Raw genomic sequence first — 20848 nt, 5'->3', positions numbered from 1 at the left:
ACAGCTCCTACAGTCCCCAGCCCTCTGGCACCGGCTCAGCCTGAGCTCACCAGGGGCCATCAAGCCCAGGATGGGGGCAGCCCCCCCACCCCCCACCTGCTTCCATCTCCCTGTCCTTTGCCCTGCTTCCTGCGATTTCCCTCCTTTATTCACTGCCTTCCCCACTCTCAAGACTGGTCTTGGCCAGCCCACCCTCTCTCCTCCTTCCATTTGCTGCTTCCGATGGTCTGATAGTCAAGTCACCCTGTCCTGAGCATGCCCACATCCCCAGTACTGTGGTTGGCTTACAGCCTCCTCCTCCAGGTACCTGTCTTGTGCACTTCTATTTTATTATTTTATTCTATTTTATTTTATTTTTCACTCCTATTTTAAATTAGAGGTGACCACGCAGCTCAGAAAGGCTAAGTGACTTGCCCAAAGTCACACAGCATTAGGAGGCAGTCGGGCTCCAGAGTGCAGCACCCTGCCCCGCAGCACCACCTCCCTGGAAAGGCCTTGCCCATTGCTGCCCTGTCCACCCCACACTTATGCCTCATTCACACAGCTCACTCTTGGCCCCATGCACTGGTCTTGCTTTCTATGAGTGGTATTCATTTATTCTTTGGACTTCTGTTGAGCACCTCTGCTGTGCCAGGCCCAGAAGGTGAAGGTGTAGCCTGCATTCCAGGAGTTCACGGTCTGGGAGACAAGACTTTTCCTGAACATCACATGAATCTTCCCAGGCAGCCAGGAGCCCTCCCAAAGGCGGCTGGAGGATGCTTCCTGCTTCTCTTGCAGCCCACCTGGGGGGGGTGACCTCCTGGTCCCTCCTTGGGGGGTTGATGCTCTGGCGGTTGCCTCCATCATGCGTGGGGCGGGACAGACCGGCCTGAGGCTGTGGGGTGCGGGATCCAGGGCTTGGGAAGGGGGTCTGGGAGCTGAGAGCTCAGGGAAGGTGCTAGAGGTTTCAGATGGTATAAGCAGACTTCCTTTTTCAAACACCCTCGGCCGGCACTTCCGGGAACTTCGCTCCCCCCACCCCCACCCTGTGTGGGATGCACAGTGCATTGGGCAGGTGGGGGCCCAATCCTTGGCTCTCTCCCTGGAGCATCAGACCAGCAGGGCCCATTTTCCTGAACATCTCTCCCTGATTCCTCCCCCACTTTTCCTATCCTCCTCAGGGTGGAGATTTCCAGAACAAAAGATTAAAAGGCCCTCGACTTTTTAAAAACAAGCACGGACACCCTTCCTGGCCCTCCACAGCCCCGCTTCCAGTCTCCAGCCCGTGCTTCTTTTTTTTTTTTTTAAGACTTTATTTATTTATTTGAGAGAGAGAATGAGATAGAGAGAGAGAGCATGGGGGGGGAGGGTCCGAGGGAGAAGCGGACTCACTGCTGGGCTGGGAGCCCGACGCGGGACTCGATCCCGGGACTCCAGGATCATGACCTGAGCCGAAGGCAGTCGCTTAACCAACTGAGCCACCCAGGCGCCCCTCCAGCCCGTGCTTCTGATTACACGGTTCGGGGCGTGGGTGAGCCCCAACTCCGTGGAGCCAAGGCTGAGGCACAGGGGCAGGGGCCCTTGGGTGGCTCTCAAGAAAAGGCCTGAGCCCCGAGCTAAGGAGCAGAGGCAGAGGCGAGTGGCAGTGGGCAGGAAAAGACAGAATGAGCGGCGCAGACGCGGGAAGAGGGAGTCTGTTTAATGACACGGCTGGGTCTGGTTACAAACATCAGAAACTACAAAAGGACAGGCAGTTACACGCATGGCTACACGAGCATGGGACAGGAGGGGACACGGCACAGAAGCCACAGTAGCCAGACATCCTTGCGGATGGCACACGTGACCAAGGGGCACACACGGGGGGCGGGGGGTTCCCCAGCAACTCTGACCCCGATGGGTGGACAGGTCCAACTGGCAGCCAGCAGCCGGGGGGCGGGGAGGGAAGGCCCTCGGCCAGCAGGGCTGCAGGATGGGACGGAGGCATCTGGCCTGTCATCACTGACAGCAGCGTGGAGCCCCACTCCCGCTGGGCTCCTAGCAGCAAAGGCAGATGGGGCTGGCATTCGAGGTTTCTGCAGCAGGGCCCCTCCCCCGGTGCCGTCCTCCATGTCCCACACTGCCGGCCCCTCGGTCTGCCCTTGCCCATGCTGGAGCAAGTCAGGGAGCCACATCCTTTCTGGGGCGGGGGGAGAGGGGGAAAGCCAAATCCTTTTCACCTAGAAGTGGAAAGCAGGAATGTGCGGAGCTGGTTGGAGAAAGGGCTGGACTCTGCTGGCCGGCTGGGTCACCCCCACCCTGCCCACCCAGGCCCTTGGGTCACCCCCACCCTGCCCACAGGTGTAGATTCTCTCTGTGCTGAGATGGGACCCCCGTCTCTGCCAGAACACGCTGTCCTCTGCCCAGAAGCATGACCAGGGCCCCTCCGTGCCCCACACGCAGATGGGCAAAACCAAGGCTTCACATGTGCCTCTGGGCCCCGTAGATACACAGTATAGATATGTATGTGTGTATATATATATATATATTTTTTTTTTATAGAGAGATTGTATATAGAATATATCTGTATATATGGTAGATGAGTGTGCGTGATGCTCTAGATAGGTGATGTGGGGACCTGCATGCTGGTCGGGCAGATAGAAACGGGGCTGCCTTATTCCCGGAGAGACTCAGACCTGCCCCGGACCCCTGTCAGCTGCTCAGCTAGGTCTCTGACAGAGAGTAGAAAAGCTAAGAAGAGTGGGCCCAGCTCTTCAAGGAGGAAGCATCCCCCACCCCCACAGGCCGCTGAGCTGGGGTCAGCATCCCCGCAGCCAGCGCCACCTCCCGGCGGCTCCAGTGGGGACTGTGGCCACAACAGAGGCTGCCTCTTTCCAGGAAGATGAGTCAGGGATTCCTCCAGCTTCCTTGGCACCCAGAAATGGAGGGTCAAGGAGGGTCTTCAGAACTCGGCCTTCTGCTCAAGGTGCTGCCTGGGAGGGGGAGGAGAGAGGGGGTCCTACGGCCCCGAAGAGGGCAGCGTGGCCGGTGGGCTGTGGATGAGATAGGAGATGGAGATAAGAGGTTACAAGGGACGTGGAGTGGGGCCAGGGAACAACGGGGCCAGGGGACAACGGCAAAGCAGAACACGATCTGCCGGGAGACCCAGCCCACTGCAACCAGAAGCAACCCACCAGACCCAAGTTCTAGCCCCCTGTGGCCAGGAACTTGCTGTGTGACCTCAGACAAATCAGGTGGCCCACCTGAACCCCAGATCTTTCTCTCCAACATGTGAATTACGTCTGCCGTGCTTACCTCTATGAGAATGGAGGAACATCAACTGTGTGAACACATTTCACAAACTACAAAGAACCTTTCAAAATCAGCTCTTCTCCTATTAATTCTGAGACACGTGTCCTCTCTGGTCGGCCTGTCTGGGAACCCTTCTGGCGACCCATAGCCACTCTCTGCACACGCAGCCCCTTTGCACTCATCACCATGCCCCCCAACCTCCTGACCCCCCCACCCACACACAAAAATGCACACAGACCCTTAAGCAGAGACAGTTCAATAAACAGTGGCATCTGGCCCACCCCTGCTTCCCTGATAAGAGAAGCTGGACCGAGGCCTTCTAGAACTCTGCTCTGTAACTTCCTCCCACCATCTGAACCCATTTGGACCTTGGCAGTAGGTTGGGTCTGTAGGCCCCACGCCCAGGGAGACACGCCTTCTCGGGGCCCATACCCGTGCCCTCAGGAGACCGGGGTGGGGGGGTGAAAGTGCAAAGGGACGAGGGGACAATCCCCGTGACTTCATGGCTGGTGGGTGCGGGGGGAGACCCAAATTCGAGGTGCCCAGGCCCAGATGGATGCAGGGCTCCAGCCAGTCCCCACAATAGCCCCATCTATTCACTCCACGGGGAGCAGAAATGGGCAGACTGAGATTCTGGTGGTTTCTTAATGTTTGGGATTTGGTGAGATGTAAGTCCCACGGGTCCAGCTGGGGCAAGACCGGGGAGGGGACAGGGCTTCATGTCGGGAAACGCCGTCCATGTGTTTCTGATTCACTGGGACTCACGCTGGCCAGCTCTCTTCTCCCTCTCCAGTTCCTCTAGGCCCCTGTAAAAAAGCCCTTTTCTCTAGAAGCAGGAAGTCTTGTCTCCTGGCTGTAAACAAACTCATCTCTGGCAGCCGGAGCTGAGCCGGCCTGGGGAGAGGCGTGGGAGGGCAAGCCCCTTCCCCCCACAGACCCTCCCTGGCCCCTCTGTCTGCTTCCGGCCGCTCTCCGGGCTCTACCAGCCCCTCCTCTGGCAGGTAAAGATCTTCTGTGGGCTTCCTGTCCCGCCGGGGACCTGGGGCAGGCCAGGGCCCAGCTGTGCACATCTGGAGTCACTGCCTGGCTGTAGCCAGAAGTTCCCGAGGTTTCTACTCTCCTGGGGTGGTGTCGCCGTGGGGGAAGGGAGCCGGAGCAAGCTGGGGCTGGTGTGGTCAGCAGCAGGAAGGTCAGGAGGCCTGGCCTCCCAAGGTCGCCCCCAGGGGACCTCCTCCAGAGCTGGGCCTGGAGGCCTTGTGAGCAGGAGGTCCAGGCAGGCTCCATGGGCCAGCTTGGAGCCCAGGGAGGAGACGCGCCTTTTCCATGGGAAACTGCTGGGAATGTTTCTCTACAACGCGTGTCCTGGGCCGCTGGCTGACCCCTGCTTCCCATTCCCGCCTACGCTCCTCTCCCTCCTTCCTACCCCGGCTCTGCCTCCGCCCCGCCATTGAGCTCCCAGAGCTGCCTGCCCCTTGGGGGCCCAGGCAGGCCGGAGTGTTCCCAGCCACCATGTCTAGGGGCCAGCCCTCCTCTCCTGCCCCGAGTCAGCTGGAGTCACTGAGGCTGGCCACCCTGCTCGAGCCCATCTCCCCGGCCCTCACCCCAGAACTGGGAACCTGGCCTCCAGAGTCAGCCTAGAAGTGAACACCACTGACGGTGTACGTGGTAGTGATACCCACGCAGGCCCCTCGTGGACTTGGGCACGTGCGTCTGTGTGCACACATCCTGTGATTCTCCCCTGGCTCCGGCCCTATCGAGGCAGAGGCAGGATGGAGCACTGGTCAGCATGAGCTGAAAACAGAGCCCCATGTGATTGGTACCCAGGGAGGAAGTGGTTGGACTTAGCCTAGGCTGCCTCTGGGCCTGATGACCTAGCCTTCCCGCCAGGAACCTTTTAGAGCTGCCCTGGGCGGCCTTGGTCTTGGGGGCCTCTGAGTGCTCTCTTGTCCTAGAGAAGGAGAATTTGTTCAGGGCTCACTGCTCCGAGCAGCCCATAGTAGGGGCCGAGCCCTTTCCCATCGTGCCTGTTCTTAAATGTGTCAGACCCCAGACTCAGTGTCCAGGAAGTGTTCCTGCCTCAGCAGTCAGCTCCCGTGCCCAGGAGAGATGCGAGATCAGGGGGCAGGGGAGGACACGGCAGGGAGGCTGCCCGGCCCACCCTCACCCCTCCTCACGTGGTAGCGTTGGGGACCTGCTGTACCCAGCCCACTTCCTTGTAGGCAGCGGTCACGTGGCTGTAGATGAGGCCACGCAGCTTGGCCCAGGCTCTCTGCGTCTCTGGTGGGAAGTCATTGGCAAATTCCTCAGCGATCACCTCCAGAATCACCCCAGAGAGGATCTGGGAGCAAAGGGAGGAGGGAAAAGTAAACGCCTGGGTGCCCTGCACCCCCCAAGCCCCCAGGACCCCCAGCACCCCTTCTGTCCAGAGTTTGGCCAAGGGGATCATTGACGACACGACAGCCTGGCAGCTTGGGGGCCAGGCACCTTCGAGACCCGATCCTGCCGCCCCTCCCTGTCACAGCCCACGCTGGGCGAAGAGGCTGGGCCGTCCAGTGGTCACCCCCTGTTGCCCCAGGAGCTCCCAGAGCAGAGCAGGGCGGGTGGTGCACTGGCCACGCCCACCCAGCCACGTACCTTGAAGTACACGGGCTCCACCTTATGCTTGAGGGCGTGGGCTTTGCCCACAAGGGCGAGCACAGAGGATACCTTCTCCGGGTCGTGCAGGTTTTCCACCACGGTGTTGAGGGCCCCCATGACCCGGCAGGCGTGTTTCCGCAGCTGGGGGCTCTTCTCCATCTCCAGGGGCTCGGTCATGTGCTTGAACTGGCTGAAGTACTGCTTGGCCGACGGGAAGTTCACAAAGAACCTGGCAGGAGGGGGGTGAGCGCTGAAGTAGGGGATGCCGTGGCCCCAGCCCGAGGTGACCAGGATGATGGAGGTGCGGGGTAGGAGGGGCAGGACCCGAAAGTGTTTTCACCACCTTGTGTAGCTGTCCCTCAGATGCAGACCCTCCCTCTGGCTGAGCTGGTGTATGTGCAGCACCCCCCCTCCCCAGGTCCTGGCCATTTCCATCTGCCAGACTTGCATACTGTCAGCTCTGTCCCCCAAGCCTCTGTCTTTCTTGCCCTGGCCTCCTTTTCAAACCTGACACACCCTTCAAGGCCGGCTCCAGTTCCAGCAGAGAGGGTAAGAGCTCTAGTTCTGGGATCTCGGGCCAGTGTGACCTTGGGCAAGTGACTTTACTTTTCCGAGGCTGTGTCCTCACCCATGCAATGGGCATCGTTTTCCTGGCTTGCTATGAGGATGAACTGAGAAACCGCAGGTGGAGTCCTCAGCACAGTGTGAACGCAGGGTGCTCAGGAAATGCCAGCCTTTATTGTGATCAAGTTAGAGCTCTCTTTGCAGACAAAGTAAAGCCCAAGTGACCTAGCTCAGGTCACCCAGTGCACGGAGGGAAGAAATGTGACTTAGTCCTCCTGCCAGCTCGTCTGTTCCCTCCTCACGACCTGCTTCCCTCCTCAGCCTGTAGCACATATTGATTGGCTGATTTAATTAGAGCTACGGACCAGTCTCACCCTCCTAGTGTGGTTCTGTCATTACTTTACTTCTGCACATCATGCTTTTCCAAGAAGCCTTGGCACATCCTGTGGCAGACCCCAGGTCTTTTTTTTTTTTTAAAGATTTTATTTATTTGAGAGGGAGAATGAGAGAGAGAGCACATGAGAGGGGGGAGGGTCAGAGGGAGAAGCAGACTCCCCGCTGAGCGGGGAGCCCGATGTGGGACTCGATCCCGGGACTCCAGGATCATGACCCGAGCCAAAGGCAGTCGCTTAACCAACTGAGCCAACCAGGCGCCCAGACCCCAGGTCTTTTTAGCTCTCTCCCTGCCTCTCCAGTTTACCTGAGATTGTCTAATCCCCCCCCCCACAAATGTCACTATCGTTAGGTCACTCCCGTACTCAAAAACATTCAGTGGCTCCCCATTGCCTACCGGACAAAGTCAAAATCCTTAACCTGGGATGCCAGGCTTCCTATAAACTGTCCCAACTCAGCCACCTTCCTCCAGCCCCCTCCAGCTGCTGGTAAAGCACTCCTTGGGCCAGCCAGCCTTTCCACACCGTGGGTGGGATGTCTTCCTCACTCTTTCTCACGTTGGACTGGCCTCCCCCAAGTGCCCAGGCTGGCCCAGGGTGACTGTTTTCCCCTTAAGGCCATTAGGGGTTCTCCCGCCACCTTCTATGGCTTCTTCCCTTTCTGCCTGTTGGACTGGGTCCCACAACCCAAGGGCAGGGCCTGTGGCTCTCACACACCCTCTGATCCATCACCTCAGCCCAGGGCCCTGTGGTCTGCAGGATGAAGCTGACGACCTCTGCATCCCCTCTCCCAGCCAGAGCTGGACGTTGGGGGAGGTACACGCGGAGACTTGATCAGAACTTCTGAACATGTATGGAATGTCTTGGGACAACCTGTTTTGTCCGGTGGTGTCACAACTCTGAAGTGTCCCCTTTTGTGATCAGAGAAAGCTGATAATCTGCCAAATCAGCCCTTTGGCCAGAGAGCTGGAACAGATGCAGAAAGAGCATCTGGCTGGGGCCATCCCTTCAGGCGACAAAGCTGCTTGCTGGCGGGGGGGAGTGACCAGGACACGGTCCATGTGGCGACCAAGGGTGACCTTGGGCAAACCACTTTACAACCTCCTGTCTGCACAAGTGTGAGAGGAGTTCCTCCCGCCCGATACTTCACAGATATACTGGTGAGGATAAATGAGGCAATGAGTCTGAAAATACAGTGGATTTTTCTGGAGAGGCACTGCATGAAGGACAAATGTGAAGAACCCAATCTGGACTTAAATGAGTATCTTAGGCTTTGGGCATTTCACATTGCCATAAAAATAATGATCGCTGTTAGCCTGGTGCGTTGCCATGTGCAAAACATCTCCACCTGTTCTTTCATTTAATTGCCACCACCAAGCAGGCATTATATTCATTTTACTGATGAGGAGCTAACAGGGAAGACTTACTGAGCACTTACTAGATTGTCTCATTAATCCTGCAATAGCCTCCTGAGGTTGGCACTGTTTTTATCCCCACGTTCTGTTGTAGGAATCGATGCCCCAGGTTGCCCAGCAAGGTGGGTGGCAGGGACAGGAAGAAGAGATTCTACCCACCCCATCCTGCCTCAGAGAGACTGCTATGCCAGGGAGACAGGGGCCTGGGACCCAGTGAGTCTCCTGCCCCAACACCCCGGGGCCAGGTGATGGCCCTGAGGAGTGACGGTCCCAGGGAGCCCCACTGCTGCACCAGGGGAGTCTGGGGGCCGCAGGCTCTGCTCCTTCATCCTGGCCTCTATCCCTGGCCCCTCCGCAGGCACTCTCTCGACCCTCCCAGTCCAGGCCTGTGCTGTCTGCCGGGGAGAAGCCTCAGCAGCCAGCCTGGGGAGTTTCTCAGCTCCCAGAGTCATCTGGGCTTCCAGCAGAGCCTGAAATAGGCTCGTCTGAGTGTGAGGAGGGGAAGTCGGCAGAGTTACAACCGGGAGGGGAGGCTTCCCAGAGCATGGGTGTTCCCTCTCAGTTGGAGTGCAGGTGTGGGGTCTGGCTCGGACCCGAAGACAGCTTCTCCACCACCGCCACCACCTTCCTGGCTGCGAACTCCTGGGTGAGGGGAGGTAGAGCACGGGGGTGCTGCTGGCTTTAGTCCAGCGGGGAGGGAGGACCCGAGGCAACGGGCTGGAGGACTAGTGTCTCAGGCTCTCACTGGGGCCTGTCCCTGTGGATATGTGTGAAATTGGGGGAGGGGGTGTGTGACAGAACTGAGATGCACGGGATCTGGGGAGGGGCCTTTGGGACACCCGAGAAGCTTATCGATCTTGCCCTTTCCTCCCCTTGACCAAGCCTCCCCCGCCTCTCAGGTCAGGGGGCAGGGAGCAGGAAGAGACCCAGGAGGGGCAGGTTAGTGGGGCCTGGGTCTGGCAGGGAGGAGCTGAGCCAGCGCCGGGCTCCCATCAACACAGAGGTGGGTCAGGTGGAGTGTGGCCTGGGCTGACCAGCAGGCTAGACCTAACTGCTATCTCAGGACTTCTCGGGTTAATTGTGGACCTTCACTGAGCACTGAGCACATTGGTAAATGTCCCCCCACCCTGCCACCCACCCAAACCCAGCCTCCCTAAGATTCAGGAATGGGGAACTGCAGGGGCACAGAGAGAAACATCTTGTCAGAATGTCAGACTCTCAAGAAACAGCCCTGGCCGTAGTGTTCAGTTCCTTCCTCTGCACCCCCATTCCCTGGGGAGGCTGGGTGGTACCCCAGGAGCTGGACCTTGGACACATCCCCTCCACGTCCTCCCTGGCAAATGGCAGGGTGTCAGGACAGCAAATCTCCAAGGCCCTAAGGACTCCACCTCCTTTCCTCTTGGTGACCCATGTGCACACCGGGGTGCATCCTAAGGCCTGGTGGGCTCGCGTGTGCCGACGCACACAGCGAAGAGCGGCCCTCCTGGGCTGCAGTCTGGCACATCTGTGACCCCACTACCCACCAAGTGCTTGTGTGGGTGCTCCCACGTGTAGGTCTGTGTCTCAGAATGTCTGATGGCTTCGGGATCTGAAACCCCCTTGTAGCCTCCCCACCATCGCCCCCCCTCCATGTTTCTGGGTCTCGGGGCTGCCCAAAGAGCTGCCTTCCTCAGGAATTCTCCTCCAACTCAAGAGTGCCTCTTGCTCTTCTTCCTCCAAAATTTGTTTCCAAGTTGGAATCGGGGCATATCGATATGGAGCTGGGTAGGTCCCAGGCTTGGGGGAGGCAAAAGGCAGAGAGTCAGGGAGACAGAGAACCCAGAGCCAGGAGCCAGGACTGGGAGACAGGCATACATTTCAACTCTCCGTTCCACAAACAAGGGCTCACCCCATCTCCAAAGAATAAGGCTGCCCTGCTCTGTCCCAGATCTGGCCGTCTCCCTCTGCCTCGGACAGAGGGTTGAGGGTGAGTGTGGGTCTGGGGCCGCAGGGACCAGCATGTGTGGGAAGAGAGCATCGTTCCGTGGCTGTAGTCTGTTACTAGCTTGTGTGGGGTGGGGACATTAACTATAGAGCAACAGTATGTGTCCACCAGTGTGTGGTGTGCAAATAAGTGTTACTTTGGGGGCTTGTGGTACCTGAGTAACCCCTGAGCCCAAGACACACAGCCTTTCCTCCTCAAGTGGTGGTTCCAGGGTGGGGTCCTGACTCCTGACGCTTCTTCCTTTCCCTCCTCAGCTCAGCAGGCACGGTACCCTAGGGACCCTTCACTTCTCCGCTCACCTGTGCCTCACCTGGGAGCTCCCTGTCCGCCCACCCCCTAGGGGCAGGAAGGGGCCAGCTGGGAAAGCCGGACCCTAGCGTCCTACTACTTCTGACCTCTATTCTCGGGCTCTTCGCTCTGTCCTTCCAAGAGGCTTTGAACACAGAAAGGGGCTGAGCTGGAGAGGGGTCTGCTCCTCTTTGTCCCTCTTCTTCGCTGAGCCTCAGTCTTCCTGCCTCTAAAATGGGGAGTCCCCAGCTGAAGCACACAAATCGAAATGTGTGTCTGTGGGAGCTGGGTTGGGTGGTTGGGGTCGCGGGTGAGGAAGGCATGCCTGGCCCAGCCAGGAGTTCTGAGGCCCGGGAGAGGAGGGGGACCGAGGTGCCCTCCTTCTACGTCTGACTCTTAGTTCCTAGCCCCACGCCCAGAGCCAGGACCGGCTCAGCCAGGGCTTCGCCCACCCCAAGGAGCCCCACACTGCCTGCACCCGGGCAGGCCCGGCCCCAATTTCAGCTGGAGAGGTGGCGCCGGAGCTCGGACCCGGGCCGAACCCGCCCCTGCCCGGAGCCGCTGCCGCCCTCCCTTCCCCGGCCTCGGCCGGGCCGGAGTGACACCTACCTCACCAGGATGGCCACCCCCACGTCCTCGCAGTTGGCATAGAGCCGGGCCCACGTAGCCTGCACCGCCTTCCTCTCCGCCTCGGACAGCTCCTCGCTCCGCTCCCTGCGCTCAATCTCCATCTCGCCCGGCACTTTCTCCATGAGCAGCTCCAAGCCCAGCCCGGCTTCGCTCGGCGGCGGCGGGGCGCAGGGCGCCGGGCGCGGGGAGCCGGGGCCGGGTGCGTGCGCGGCGGGCGGGCTGGCGAGCGAGGGGTAGAGCGCGCCGGAGGGAGGGAGCGTGTCTGTGCGCGCCGGGTGTGTGTGTGTGTGTGTGCGTGTGTGTGTGTGTGTGTGTGTGTGCAGTGTATATGTGCGGGGGGCGGGGGACCGCGAGCGGGGGGCGGGGATGTGGTCTGCTGGAAAAATGTTAAAAAAAATAAAGGCGCTCCAAACCCCCAACCCCGCGTCGGTGAGCCAATTCCGGCAAGGTGAAGGCTGGGCGGGGTGGGGGCGACGCGGCTGGCGCCCGCCAGGCCACCACGGACCTTGACCGCCGGGCGGGGCTGGGGCGTAGGTGTGGTGGGAGTGCTGGGGTGGCCTCGGGGGGAGGGGACGGTCACGCGGCGCCGGGCTGTGCCGGCCGCACAGGAGTGCGCCCCGGGCGGGCGCGGGTCGGGGGGCACAGTGTCCCGGCTCATGCTGCGGGCGGTGTCGGGCCGTGCGCGTGTGTGCACCCTTCACGCGACGGGGAACTGACTCAAAGTCAAACACTCCCAGGCGTTTGCGGCGTGGCCGCCCGCCCGCGGGGACGAACGCGGCCCCTCCGGCGGCGCCGGGGTCCCAGCTGAGCTCACGCTCACTCTGGGCTTCTCCCTAGCCTGCCACTGGGGGCCGCGGCGCCACTCCCAGAGCTCCCGACCCCAGGCTCCGGAGGGTTTAGGACTGGGGTCGCTTCCCTGCTCCAATTCCGTATTGGAATCCCCCGCTGCGGGGATGGGGGACGGCTGTCGAACTTCAGCGCCGGAGGCCTGCGGTCCCCTTTCCTTCCGGCCAGCAACCCCCCCCCCCCCCCCGGCCCTGTACGTGCACATGGCGTCGGAAAAAAAAGTCCCTGGGTGGCTCATTAATGACACAGGCAAGCAAAAAACAGGCGCTACCCCGAATTCCCGCCCTGGTGGAGGAAAGTCCACAGGCAAGGCAGCTGGCCGGGCAAGGAGGTACTGGGGGGGAAGGTGTCAAGAAATCTTGGGGAGGCCCAGGCCCTGGAGACATCTCAGCTGCGAAGGCTGCGACTAGGCAGCGGTTCCGCGAATGGAGGACACAAATCCTTTTCCCGGTGGTCCTGCTCTGCGAGGTGTAAGCGCCACAGGACCGGAGGTGGGGGCTGGGCCTCAGAGCCAGAGGGTCCCCACCCTACAAGTAACTGTTCAGACCTAGCATGACTCCCAGCCCCAGCCCCAGGCCAGTGTCCAGTTCCCCCTAACCCTCCCTGGTGACCCCGCCCTTCTCAAGACTTTAGGTCCCACTGCGAGTATTAGAGGAGGTTGGCTCTCCTCTTCAGCTTTGGTTTCGGTATGTTGAAAATCATATTTCAAAGTAGAGAGCCCAGGTGGAGCCCCAGCTCTGGCCCTCCCTGGAGCTCAGGTTCAGGTACCTCCCTGGAATCCTGAGCCTCCTTGACGCTGCCTCCATCTCATTTGAGGGAAGGAAAATCTAGTGCCTTCTTCTGGGGATGTTGGAAAGGGATGGAAGAGGGTGGATGCTCAGACCCACGTCTGCTCCATAGGCTGCCTAGGCCAGGACAGAGCACTCTGCACCTGGCCACCTCCCTGAAGCCCTCTGATAGGACACCCAATGCCAATGTGGTGCCCTTCCAAGCAGCTGCCCGGGAGGTTTCCACTGGGAAAGCGAGCAGGAGAAATCTTATTTCTATTTAGTTTCATCTCATCCTTTACAAGTCTTATGTGTGTTCGTGGTGCAGGACTGTATTTGCCCAGTAGTATAGTATATAATGTCTAAGTGGATGCATATACCTATTTCACAATGCATACTTGAATTCGGTCTTTTAAGGAAGGGGGTATGTCATCAGTAACATTTGGAGAGGATTGTCCAGAGGGGAGAACTGAACCGCTTAGCCAGCCCTTTATTCCCTGGCCTCCCTTGTCTTTCTGGCTTCTTCATCTAATATTCTTCTCCCTTCCTCCCCTCCCGATGCCTCCCCATGACATCATTGTTCTGCTGACACTCAACTTCCAGTTGATGGAACGTGCCCTGTGCTTTCATGTCTGCAGCCCCCAGCAGAATCTTCCAGCCGGGGGCCCAACCTTCCTTGAGCACCTGCAAATTCCGATGCCCCCAGCTCCTCTTCCAATTGGGCGTTCCCTGAGGGTCTGCAGGTGCCTTCCATCACCTACATCTCTCTATTGTGGTCATTTATGTAACTGGCCAGGGCATGTGTCTAGACTAGAAGCCCCTTGAGGGTTGGGCCCAGGTCTCAGTCACATCGACATCCAAAACGGACAGCTTGATTTACCCTGCCACTGAGACGGACAACCTGGGCTGAGCGAGGTTAATCAGTCTGCACAAGGTCGGATCTGCTGACCCCACTAATCAGCTTGAGCCTCCTAATCCAGTGCAGGCAGGAACCTCAGGATGGACAGCAGTGGCTTGTGAGAGTGGGCAGGGCCATTTTGGCCTTCTTCTACAGACCTTGTCTGGGAGGGGATGGGGCTGCTGAGCCATGTGCACCACCCTCTTCCTGCTCAGCACCTTGGCCATGCTCTGGCGCCGCCGATTCACCAACCGGGTCCAACCGTGAGAAACTGACTGGGCTGCGGGCTTGGGTGGGGGTGGGGGGGGGACTACTGTTCGGGGCCAGAGCCAAGTTGAAAGTGGGCCCGAGCTACCTGGACCTCCTGGGAGGCTGCGGGGTGGTGGGTGGATTTGCAGGGAGTCCCTAAGAGGATTCCCCTCAGAGCAGGGGGAGTTTGCAGCTCTTCAAAGACTCTGTCTGAAGCCCCCAGCCCCCCAGCCCACCGTGGCTAGCTCCTGCAGGACAGCAGGGGGTCTGGGCCTGGGCACTGCCCACAGCTCTTCCTGCCTGTTCCTCCCTCCCACAGAGAGCCCAGCGGAGTAGACGGGGCCGTTATAGGCAGCAGATTGGAAACAGACCTCCGGTCCTCAGGCAGGTAAGGCAGAAGAGAGTCAGGGGTGGAGGAGGGAGGGTGCGTCCAAGGAAACTGCCGCTTTCCCTGTCCCTGTCCGTGCCTGGGGAGGTGTAGGAGTGTGTGCGTGCACGCTGGAGGCTGGCCCCTCGCCCCAGCCACCCTGTTCGCTGTGTGCCCGGTGGGCAGGCTGAATGTTTTCTCTAGGTGGCAGTGGGAGCCCCCAGCCTCTCCTCTGGACCAAAGCTGCTCTGCCTTGTTTGTCCGAGTGTGGGGTGGTCCCCAGGGTCCTATCAGAAGGCGCAGGGGGACTGGAGAGAGGGATGGGGCAGGAGCAGCTCTGGTGGCTCGGCCCGCCTTCCCCTCCCCCTCCTCCTCCCCGGCTGCCCCCGCTCAGCCTCGGCGGCTCCCCTGCCCAAGCCGCTAGCAGGATTCGCTGTCCAGTCCCCAATAGGAGGCGCAGGAGGAGCATGACATCATCAGCACGGAGTGCCATTGGCTGGGCAGCTCCTGCGGGCTGGACGCTGTCTCCAGTGGCCAGAAAGTTAACTCTTCCCTAGGCTGAAACCATGTGGCGTTTTACGAGGGGTGAAGTTTTAGGAACTTCTGGATTTTTCCTTCCCTGGGTGACCAGGGTCCTTAGATGATAGGGGCTCCTGTGCCCAACAAAACATGGAAAAATCGACAAATATTTATTAAGAACATAGTGTTTTGCATGTTCTTTCGTGCCTGTGGGCCCACCTAGTGTGGGAGTCCTGTGTGGTGTGACATTCTCTCCTGCAAAAGATCGACGAGCCTTCTCCCACTCCTAGTGAAACAAAGAACAGGATGCCCTTGGGCTCCGGGGCCCCTGACCGGAGGGAGTCTCCCCACCGGGCTCAGATGGCTGAGCCCTGAGCATGCCTGCCTGCCGGGGCACCCCAGTGTCTCCTTCTTTTGGGGTGTGGGACCCACCTGCAGTGCTCCTCAGCCACACAGAGACTGGCAAGCCACAAGAACGGGAGTCTCTGTCTGTGTGCAGCCGCTAATTCCTCCTCGGTGCTCGGATCCCTCCAAGGCTCTGTCAGAAGGCCCACTGGGCAGCCCTGGGGACGTGCCGGAAACAGGCATTTCTGTGATGCCTTTCCTTGGCATCTCAGCTAGCTGAGATGGTCACAAAAGTGCCCAAGTAGCCCTACTGGTGAAATGGGCTGACCTAGGTGAAATGGTGAGCCTCGGGCCTCACACAGAGCAGGCCCTCAAATGACTGATCCTCCATGTTGAGTTTGGGTCTGGAGGTGTATAGCCAGAGTCCACATCCTGACTCCCTGCTTACTGACTGAGAGACTCGGGGAAAGCTATGTGACCTTTTTATTTATATATAAATTGGGATTAATAACAGAATGGTGTGGGGTGTGTGTGAGGTTCAAACTGAGATCATGGTAAAGCACTTGGCATGAAGTAGCTGTTTAATAAACGCTGGCTCTTCTCCTGCTGTTACCTGGCTCTTGATCAGGGTTCTAGTCTTCCCCTGAGGTCTCTCATATATTAACTCACTTGGAGGTTGTAACAGTCCCAGAGGGTTGGCAAGACAAGCGTTTCTATCTCTCATTAATGGTGGAGGAAACTGAGGGATGGGGAGGTGTAAGTTACTTGCTTAAGGTCATCCATTCGATTTGTGGTCGATGGGGACAGACAGGTCCCTGACTTCAGGCAGTCTGTCTCTTCCACACGAAATGGGCCCAGACCCCCTGTCAGGAGGAAAGAGCTGAATCTGGACTATCTGGCCTGGCCTCACGTGGTCTAGCCAGAAGGAAGCCGTTTCCTGTTAACTCCTTGGGACCCATTTAATTGGAAAAATCGGCCTAACATCTAACACCTCCTGCCTTCAAGGGCTGGCCTGAGGGAAATTTCTGCTCTCTGATTCCACAGTCACAAATTCCAACTGATTTCCCGGCTGCTCCTAACCCTCCGTAGTGGGGTGACTTGTTAGGCTTGGGCCAGAAGGGAGAGGAAGTCTGGAAATACAGGAAGGATATCCCCCTCAATCCTCTGACTCCCACGCTTTTCTGTTTAGGGAGAAAGAGTCTCTGAAGTAAGTCGTCACATCTTCAGGCGGAGCTCGGCCCCAGGGACTGAGATCAGGGGCAGAAGCAGGTAGGGCAGGGCTGCGAGCCTTGGAGGGGAGAGGGCTGGGCTGGGGACCAGGAAGGAAGACTCTGTAAGTCTGGCCGTGTGGGAGCAGAGCAGGCCACCTCCAGCTCTGTGGTCATCGGTGGGGGGTGACCATAAGGCGGGTGGACTCTCATCAGCTTCTACCTTGAGCCTGTTTGGTCCAGACCGCGGGGCAAGGGTTTTAAGGGAATGACGTGTGATCTCAACAGCATTTTCTAGGGCTGGGGATGAGGTAGAGGTCATGCAGGGGACCTGAGGGGAGTGCCAGCTGACTTCTAAGGGAGAGAAGGTGCTCTGAAATATCCATTCTGCAATGCAACCCTCTGCCTTGGCATGGGAGGAAGTGCTAATCTGGTTTGGTTTTCTGTTTTAGTTCAAGTCCTGGCTTGCCCCCCACCCACAAAGGACGCTGTGGTGGAAGCAGCAACAGCAAGCAGGAGAATGGGAAAGAGCAGCCATCAAGAAGGTAGACCTCTCCCTTTGAGCCCCTGGACCTGTCCTCACTTTGTCCCCGGTGCTGGTGGTGGGACTCCTGAGGCAAGGCCCGGCTGGGGCCGGCAGGAGGGGCAGAGACGCTCATTGCTCTGGGCTGGGCTCCCTTCCTCTGAGGTCCTGAGGACCGTCTGAGGCTGGCCCAGAGCGGGACTTGGTGGGGCCTACTCTGGGGCAGCCCCAGAAGGTCCAGGCTAGAGGAGGAGCAGATAGGGAGCAGGGAGCCCCAGAGCCAAGGGATCGCTGATAGGGCTTCTCATTCATTCCTTAACTTAATCCTTGCAATAACCCAAGGAGCCTGGGCATATTATTGTCCACATTTTGGAAATGAGGAAACACAGAGAGGCTAACGAACTTGTCCAGTGTCATGTAGCTAGTTAATGGGGGACCCCCCCAGCCTCGTACAGAAGCTGCAGAGTCACCCGTGCTCTTAGCCACCAGGGCCCCGTCGTCTCTGAAATCACCTGGAAGTTTGCAACTGCTCTGTAAGAAAAGGGGTTCCCCTGGCCTGGCAGCCCCAAAACTTGTGGTCCAAGGCTGCATGGCATCAGTTTGCTAGGGTAGCACGCACTTCCTGTGGCACTTCCCTTCCCGGTCCCCAGGACGCACCCTGTCCCTGGCCGCTCTGCTGAAATTATCTGCAAGAACTGCCAGTTGGATCTGTGACATGTCTGCCTGCAGCTGGAGTGAAGCATCTCTCAGCCTGTGTTCTGAATGTGTCTTCTGGGCGCTCCTGTGTGCATGCGTGCGTGTGTTCCAAAGGGGCAGTAGCATGTGGGAAGGGAAAAAGCATGACACTTGTTTTTGTCAATCCGCTGACTGCTCAGCACCGCGGCGGCCTCCTTTGCCCCCAGCTGCTCTGCCATTTCTCTCTTCAAAATCCTGCCCGATCCAGAGCAGAGATCAAAGCAGATTTCCGCTTCTGCTCCCTGGGATCCAGGCACAGACCTGCAGGGAGCTGCTCCCTACCGTCTGGAAGCCATTCATCTTGCAAAGCACCCCCCTACCACTTCCCGCACGTGCACCCCCCCTTCCTTGCCATCCAGCCCCCATGGCAGGCGGGCAGGCGGGCAGGCGGGTGGGCGGGCAGAGAAGTCTCCGTCTGGCTGGCCCCTGCCATCAGGAGGCAGGAGATGGGGAGTTCTCTAGACAGAAGCCCCTCTGTCGCCCTGACTCCACATCTGAAGGAGGGAAGGAAAGCGTGAGATGCTGCAGACAGAGGGGACCCACACTGAAGCCATGGGGGAGGGGCTGTTGATCCTGCAGGGAGCCTGGTGATGCTGTGGAAGCTTCTAGAAGTAGGGCGGGGCAGAGGCAGGGGAAGGGTCCCACCAGGGGAAGGAGCACTGGGCTGGAACCACCGCAGAGCCCCGCCGCGCAGTTGACCCGAGCCAGGAGTTCCTGACCACCTGTCTCAGCTCCTGTCAGCTTGTCTTTCTCCTGCCAGGCAGCGGTCTTCCTGGTGACAGGGCTGTCAGGCTGCGGGCCAGAGGGCACCGTTCCTGGGGCCCCAGTCGGCGTCCCCGAGCCCTACCTGTGTATTCACCCTCTAATCTATTTGCCATGTTCCTGTCACTTCAGCCCTGGCTCTGCTCTCTGCCGTTTCCAGGTGGCCTGTCTCCTTGCACTAGTCTGAGGAATTGTCAGGCCAAGGTCAGCTGGCTGGACAGGGGCTGGCTGGCGGCCCAGACACACCTCCACAAAGCGACACCCCTTCGCAGCACTGTTCTAGGAGCCTGCTCAGGCGATGGTGGCTCCTCCAGGCATGGGTCCCAGATGAAGGGAGGGAAGGCGAGGGGTTGGGGGGAGTGTGTTGGCTGGCCTTGGCGCCTGCCTGGGCCCTGGCAGCTGGGGTGCCATGTGGGCCGGGAGGGAGGGGCCCTCTCCCCCAGGGAGCAGGCTGGCTTTGGTGGGAGCAGATTGTGTTTACACCTTCCCCACACGCCCAGCCCACGCTCCCTCTTATTCCCCGGGGCTCTCCCACCCCTGGGCTCTCTGCACAACCTGCACATTTGCAGCCCCTTTCCTGCTGCAGGAAGGGGCCACCCTCAGCCAAGCGCTCCTCTAGAGAAGGCTGCCCGGCGGCCCGAGGCACTCCTTCCTCAGCCCCCTGTCTCCCGTTGCAGGGGGCGGACCCAGTGTCCCCAAGAGGCTGCCTCCTTCCCCCCCCCACCCCATTTCCTTGGAAAGAGCTGCTGCTTGGGAATGGGAGCAGGAAAGCCCAGGGGCTTGGCAGACTGACCATAATAGGAGGGAAGGGATTAAGGGCAACCGGAGAGACAGCGCTGAGGCGGAGAGCTGGTGCCTCCCTGGCCCCGGGGGTGCTGGCTCTCATGAAATATCAATGTAGAATCTAAGAGTGAGGAGTCCGGACTCAGAGCACCGGATTTGAATCCTGACTCCACCATCTCTTCTCAGTTCTGTGGCCTGGGCTGGGTTACTGAACGCCCCCGCCTAGGATTTCTCCTAAGAGGAGGGTAACAGTAAACTTGTCTCAGAGTTCTTGTAAGGGTTAAATTAGATGACGTGTCTAAAGTGCTTAGCGCACTTAGTAAGTGTTCAATATATCTGAGCCCAGGGAACAGTGTTAACTACTGAACAACAGGCCACTTTGCAACAGTGGTAGGTTCAGAACAGCTAGTCCTTCGCCTCCTCACCCCATAGCCCTTCCTGCCCTGTCTTTGCACATACTCAACAGGGGGGACATGGGCAGTTCTGGAAACAAGCCCGAGCCCGGCCCAGCACAGGGGCACCCAGTAAGACCCAGCAGCCACCGGGGAGCACCGCTGGGTGCCTGGAACCCTGTCCCAACCTCCAGTGGGAGGTCCGACCCGGATACCTTCCCTGCAACAGGCTCTGCTTCCCTGCATTGATCTCAGCTCCTAGAGAAGAGAGGAGGTGATGGCCCTGATGCTTTTCCACCCTCTGTCTGATTGCTAATCTCTAATCTCTGCCGGTTGGAACCTGAGTGGCAGGGAAAAGGCTGCTCTGCACGGCAGGGCGGGAGCAGGGAGGTGCTGTTTGTTGTGGGCTACCTTTGTGGCTGAGACTCTGGGGCTGCTGCCTGTCTCTCCTGGAGACTGGGACATGACCGGAGAGCTAATGAGGCGGCGGGGGTGGGAAGCAGACGTAGCAGCTGCATCAGTCGCCGCTGTCCTGTGTCACCCTAGGGGGCAGATGCCGCCACAGAGAGTACCCCCGCCCGTCCCAAATGTGTGGTTGCACAGATGCGGGCAGGACGGTTCTGGGCGAGGGCATCCAGCCAGAGGCACTGGTCCAAGACGAGGTGGGCGTGGCACCTGATCTAAGGCGGGCACGGTGGCATAAGGACTGGTCCCACCGGTTCCCAGGGACCCTTTATGGGACCTCAGTTAGGAAGAAGCCCAAGACCTTGAGCTAGAGGGAAGTAATGCTTCTTCGTGAGCCTCGAAAGAAGGGAAACGGCCAAGGTTTATAGTAATATAATGACACTAATAATATTATTAATAATGGCTAATGTGTCTCAAACACTTCTGTGCTAGGTGCTGTGCCAAGTGCTTTATTTATATGCATCGTCTCATTTATGGGGCAGGAACTGTTGTCATCCTCATTTACCCAATAAGGAAAGTGAAGTTCGCAGAGCTTGCTCAAGGTCACTCACAGCGAGTAGTGAAGCCAGGATGTGTGCCCGGGCATGTGATGCCAAAGCCTGGGAAGGTGTTGGGGCACAGAGCACTGACTTGAGTCTTGAGCTGGGGCTCGAGGACGTCCTGGATGTGACCTGTCCCCCAGGGCACAAGGGAGTGAGAGCTGTGGACCCTGCCCGCTGATATTCCCCCTGCTCACTCTGCAGAAACTCATCATTCGAGGCTGGGCCAGACTCTGGGCCCCGAAAGGCCAGTCCTGGCCTGCCGACTGAGGG

General features: G+C 58.9%; 2 protein-coding genes across 3 annotated transcripts; one reads left to right on the top strand and one right to left on the bottom strand.

Annotated features, from left to right (window-relative positions):
* Positions 1 to 2280: 2280 nt before the first annotated feature.
* On the bottom strand, positions 2281 to 11442 carry CYGB (cytoglobin). Of its 2 annotated transcripts, none has more exons than XM_028112813.2 (4): positions 11157 to 11442; positions 5902 to 6133; positions 5442 to 5605; positions 2281 to 3008 (listed from the first exon to the last, which is right to left on the bottom strand). In XM_028112813.2, the coding sequence occupies exons 1-4, from the start codon at positions 11297 to 11299 to the stop codon at positions 2975 to 2977; spliced, it is 573 nt and encodes a 190-aa protein (XP_027968614.1). In that variant the 5' UTR covers positions 11300 to 11442; the 3' UTR covers positions 2281 to 2974. The 2 variants fall into 2 exon arrangements, with proteins under 2 accessions (XP_027968614.1, XP_087884261.1); XM_088028135.1 differs by having other exon boundaries at positions 5468 to 5605; positions 11157 to 11379.
* Positions 11443 to 13877: 2435 nt separating this feature from the next.
* Positions 13878 to 16909, top strand: PRCD (photoreceptor disc component). The gene is made up of 4 exons (XM_028112814.2): positions 13878 to 13951; positions 14257 to 14325; positions 16358 to 16437; positions 16829 to 16909. The coding sequence occupies exons 1-3, from the start codon at positions 13878 to 13880 to the stop codon at positions 16377 to 16379; spliced, it is 165 nt and encodes a 54-aa protein (XP_027968615.1). The 3' UTR covers positions 16380 to 16437; positions 16829 to 16909.
* Positions 16910 to 20848: the final 3939 nt, after the last annotated feature.

Source organism: Eumetopias jubatus, unplaced genomic scaffold, assembly GCF_037043125.1.
Source record: "Eumetopias jubatus isolate StellerSeaLion01/CBP00866 unplaced genomic scaffold, mEumJub1_p1.0 scaffold_10, whole genome shotgun sequence".
Lineage (NCBI taxonomy): Eukaryota > Metazoa > Chordata > Mammalia > Carnivora > Otariidae > Eumetopias > Eumetopias jubatus.
Note: the sequence above shows the minus strand (reverse complement) of the source record. Positions and strands in the feature narration are given on the sequence as shown.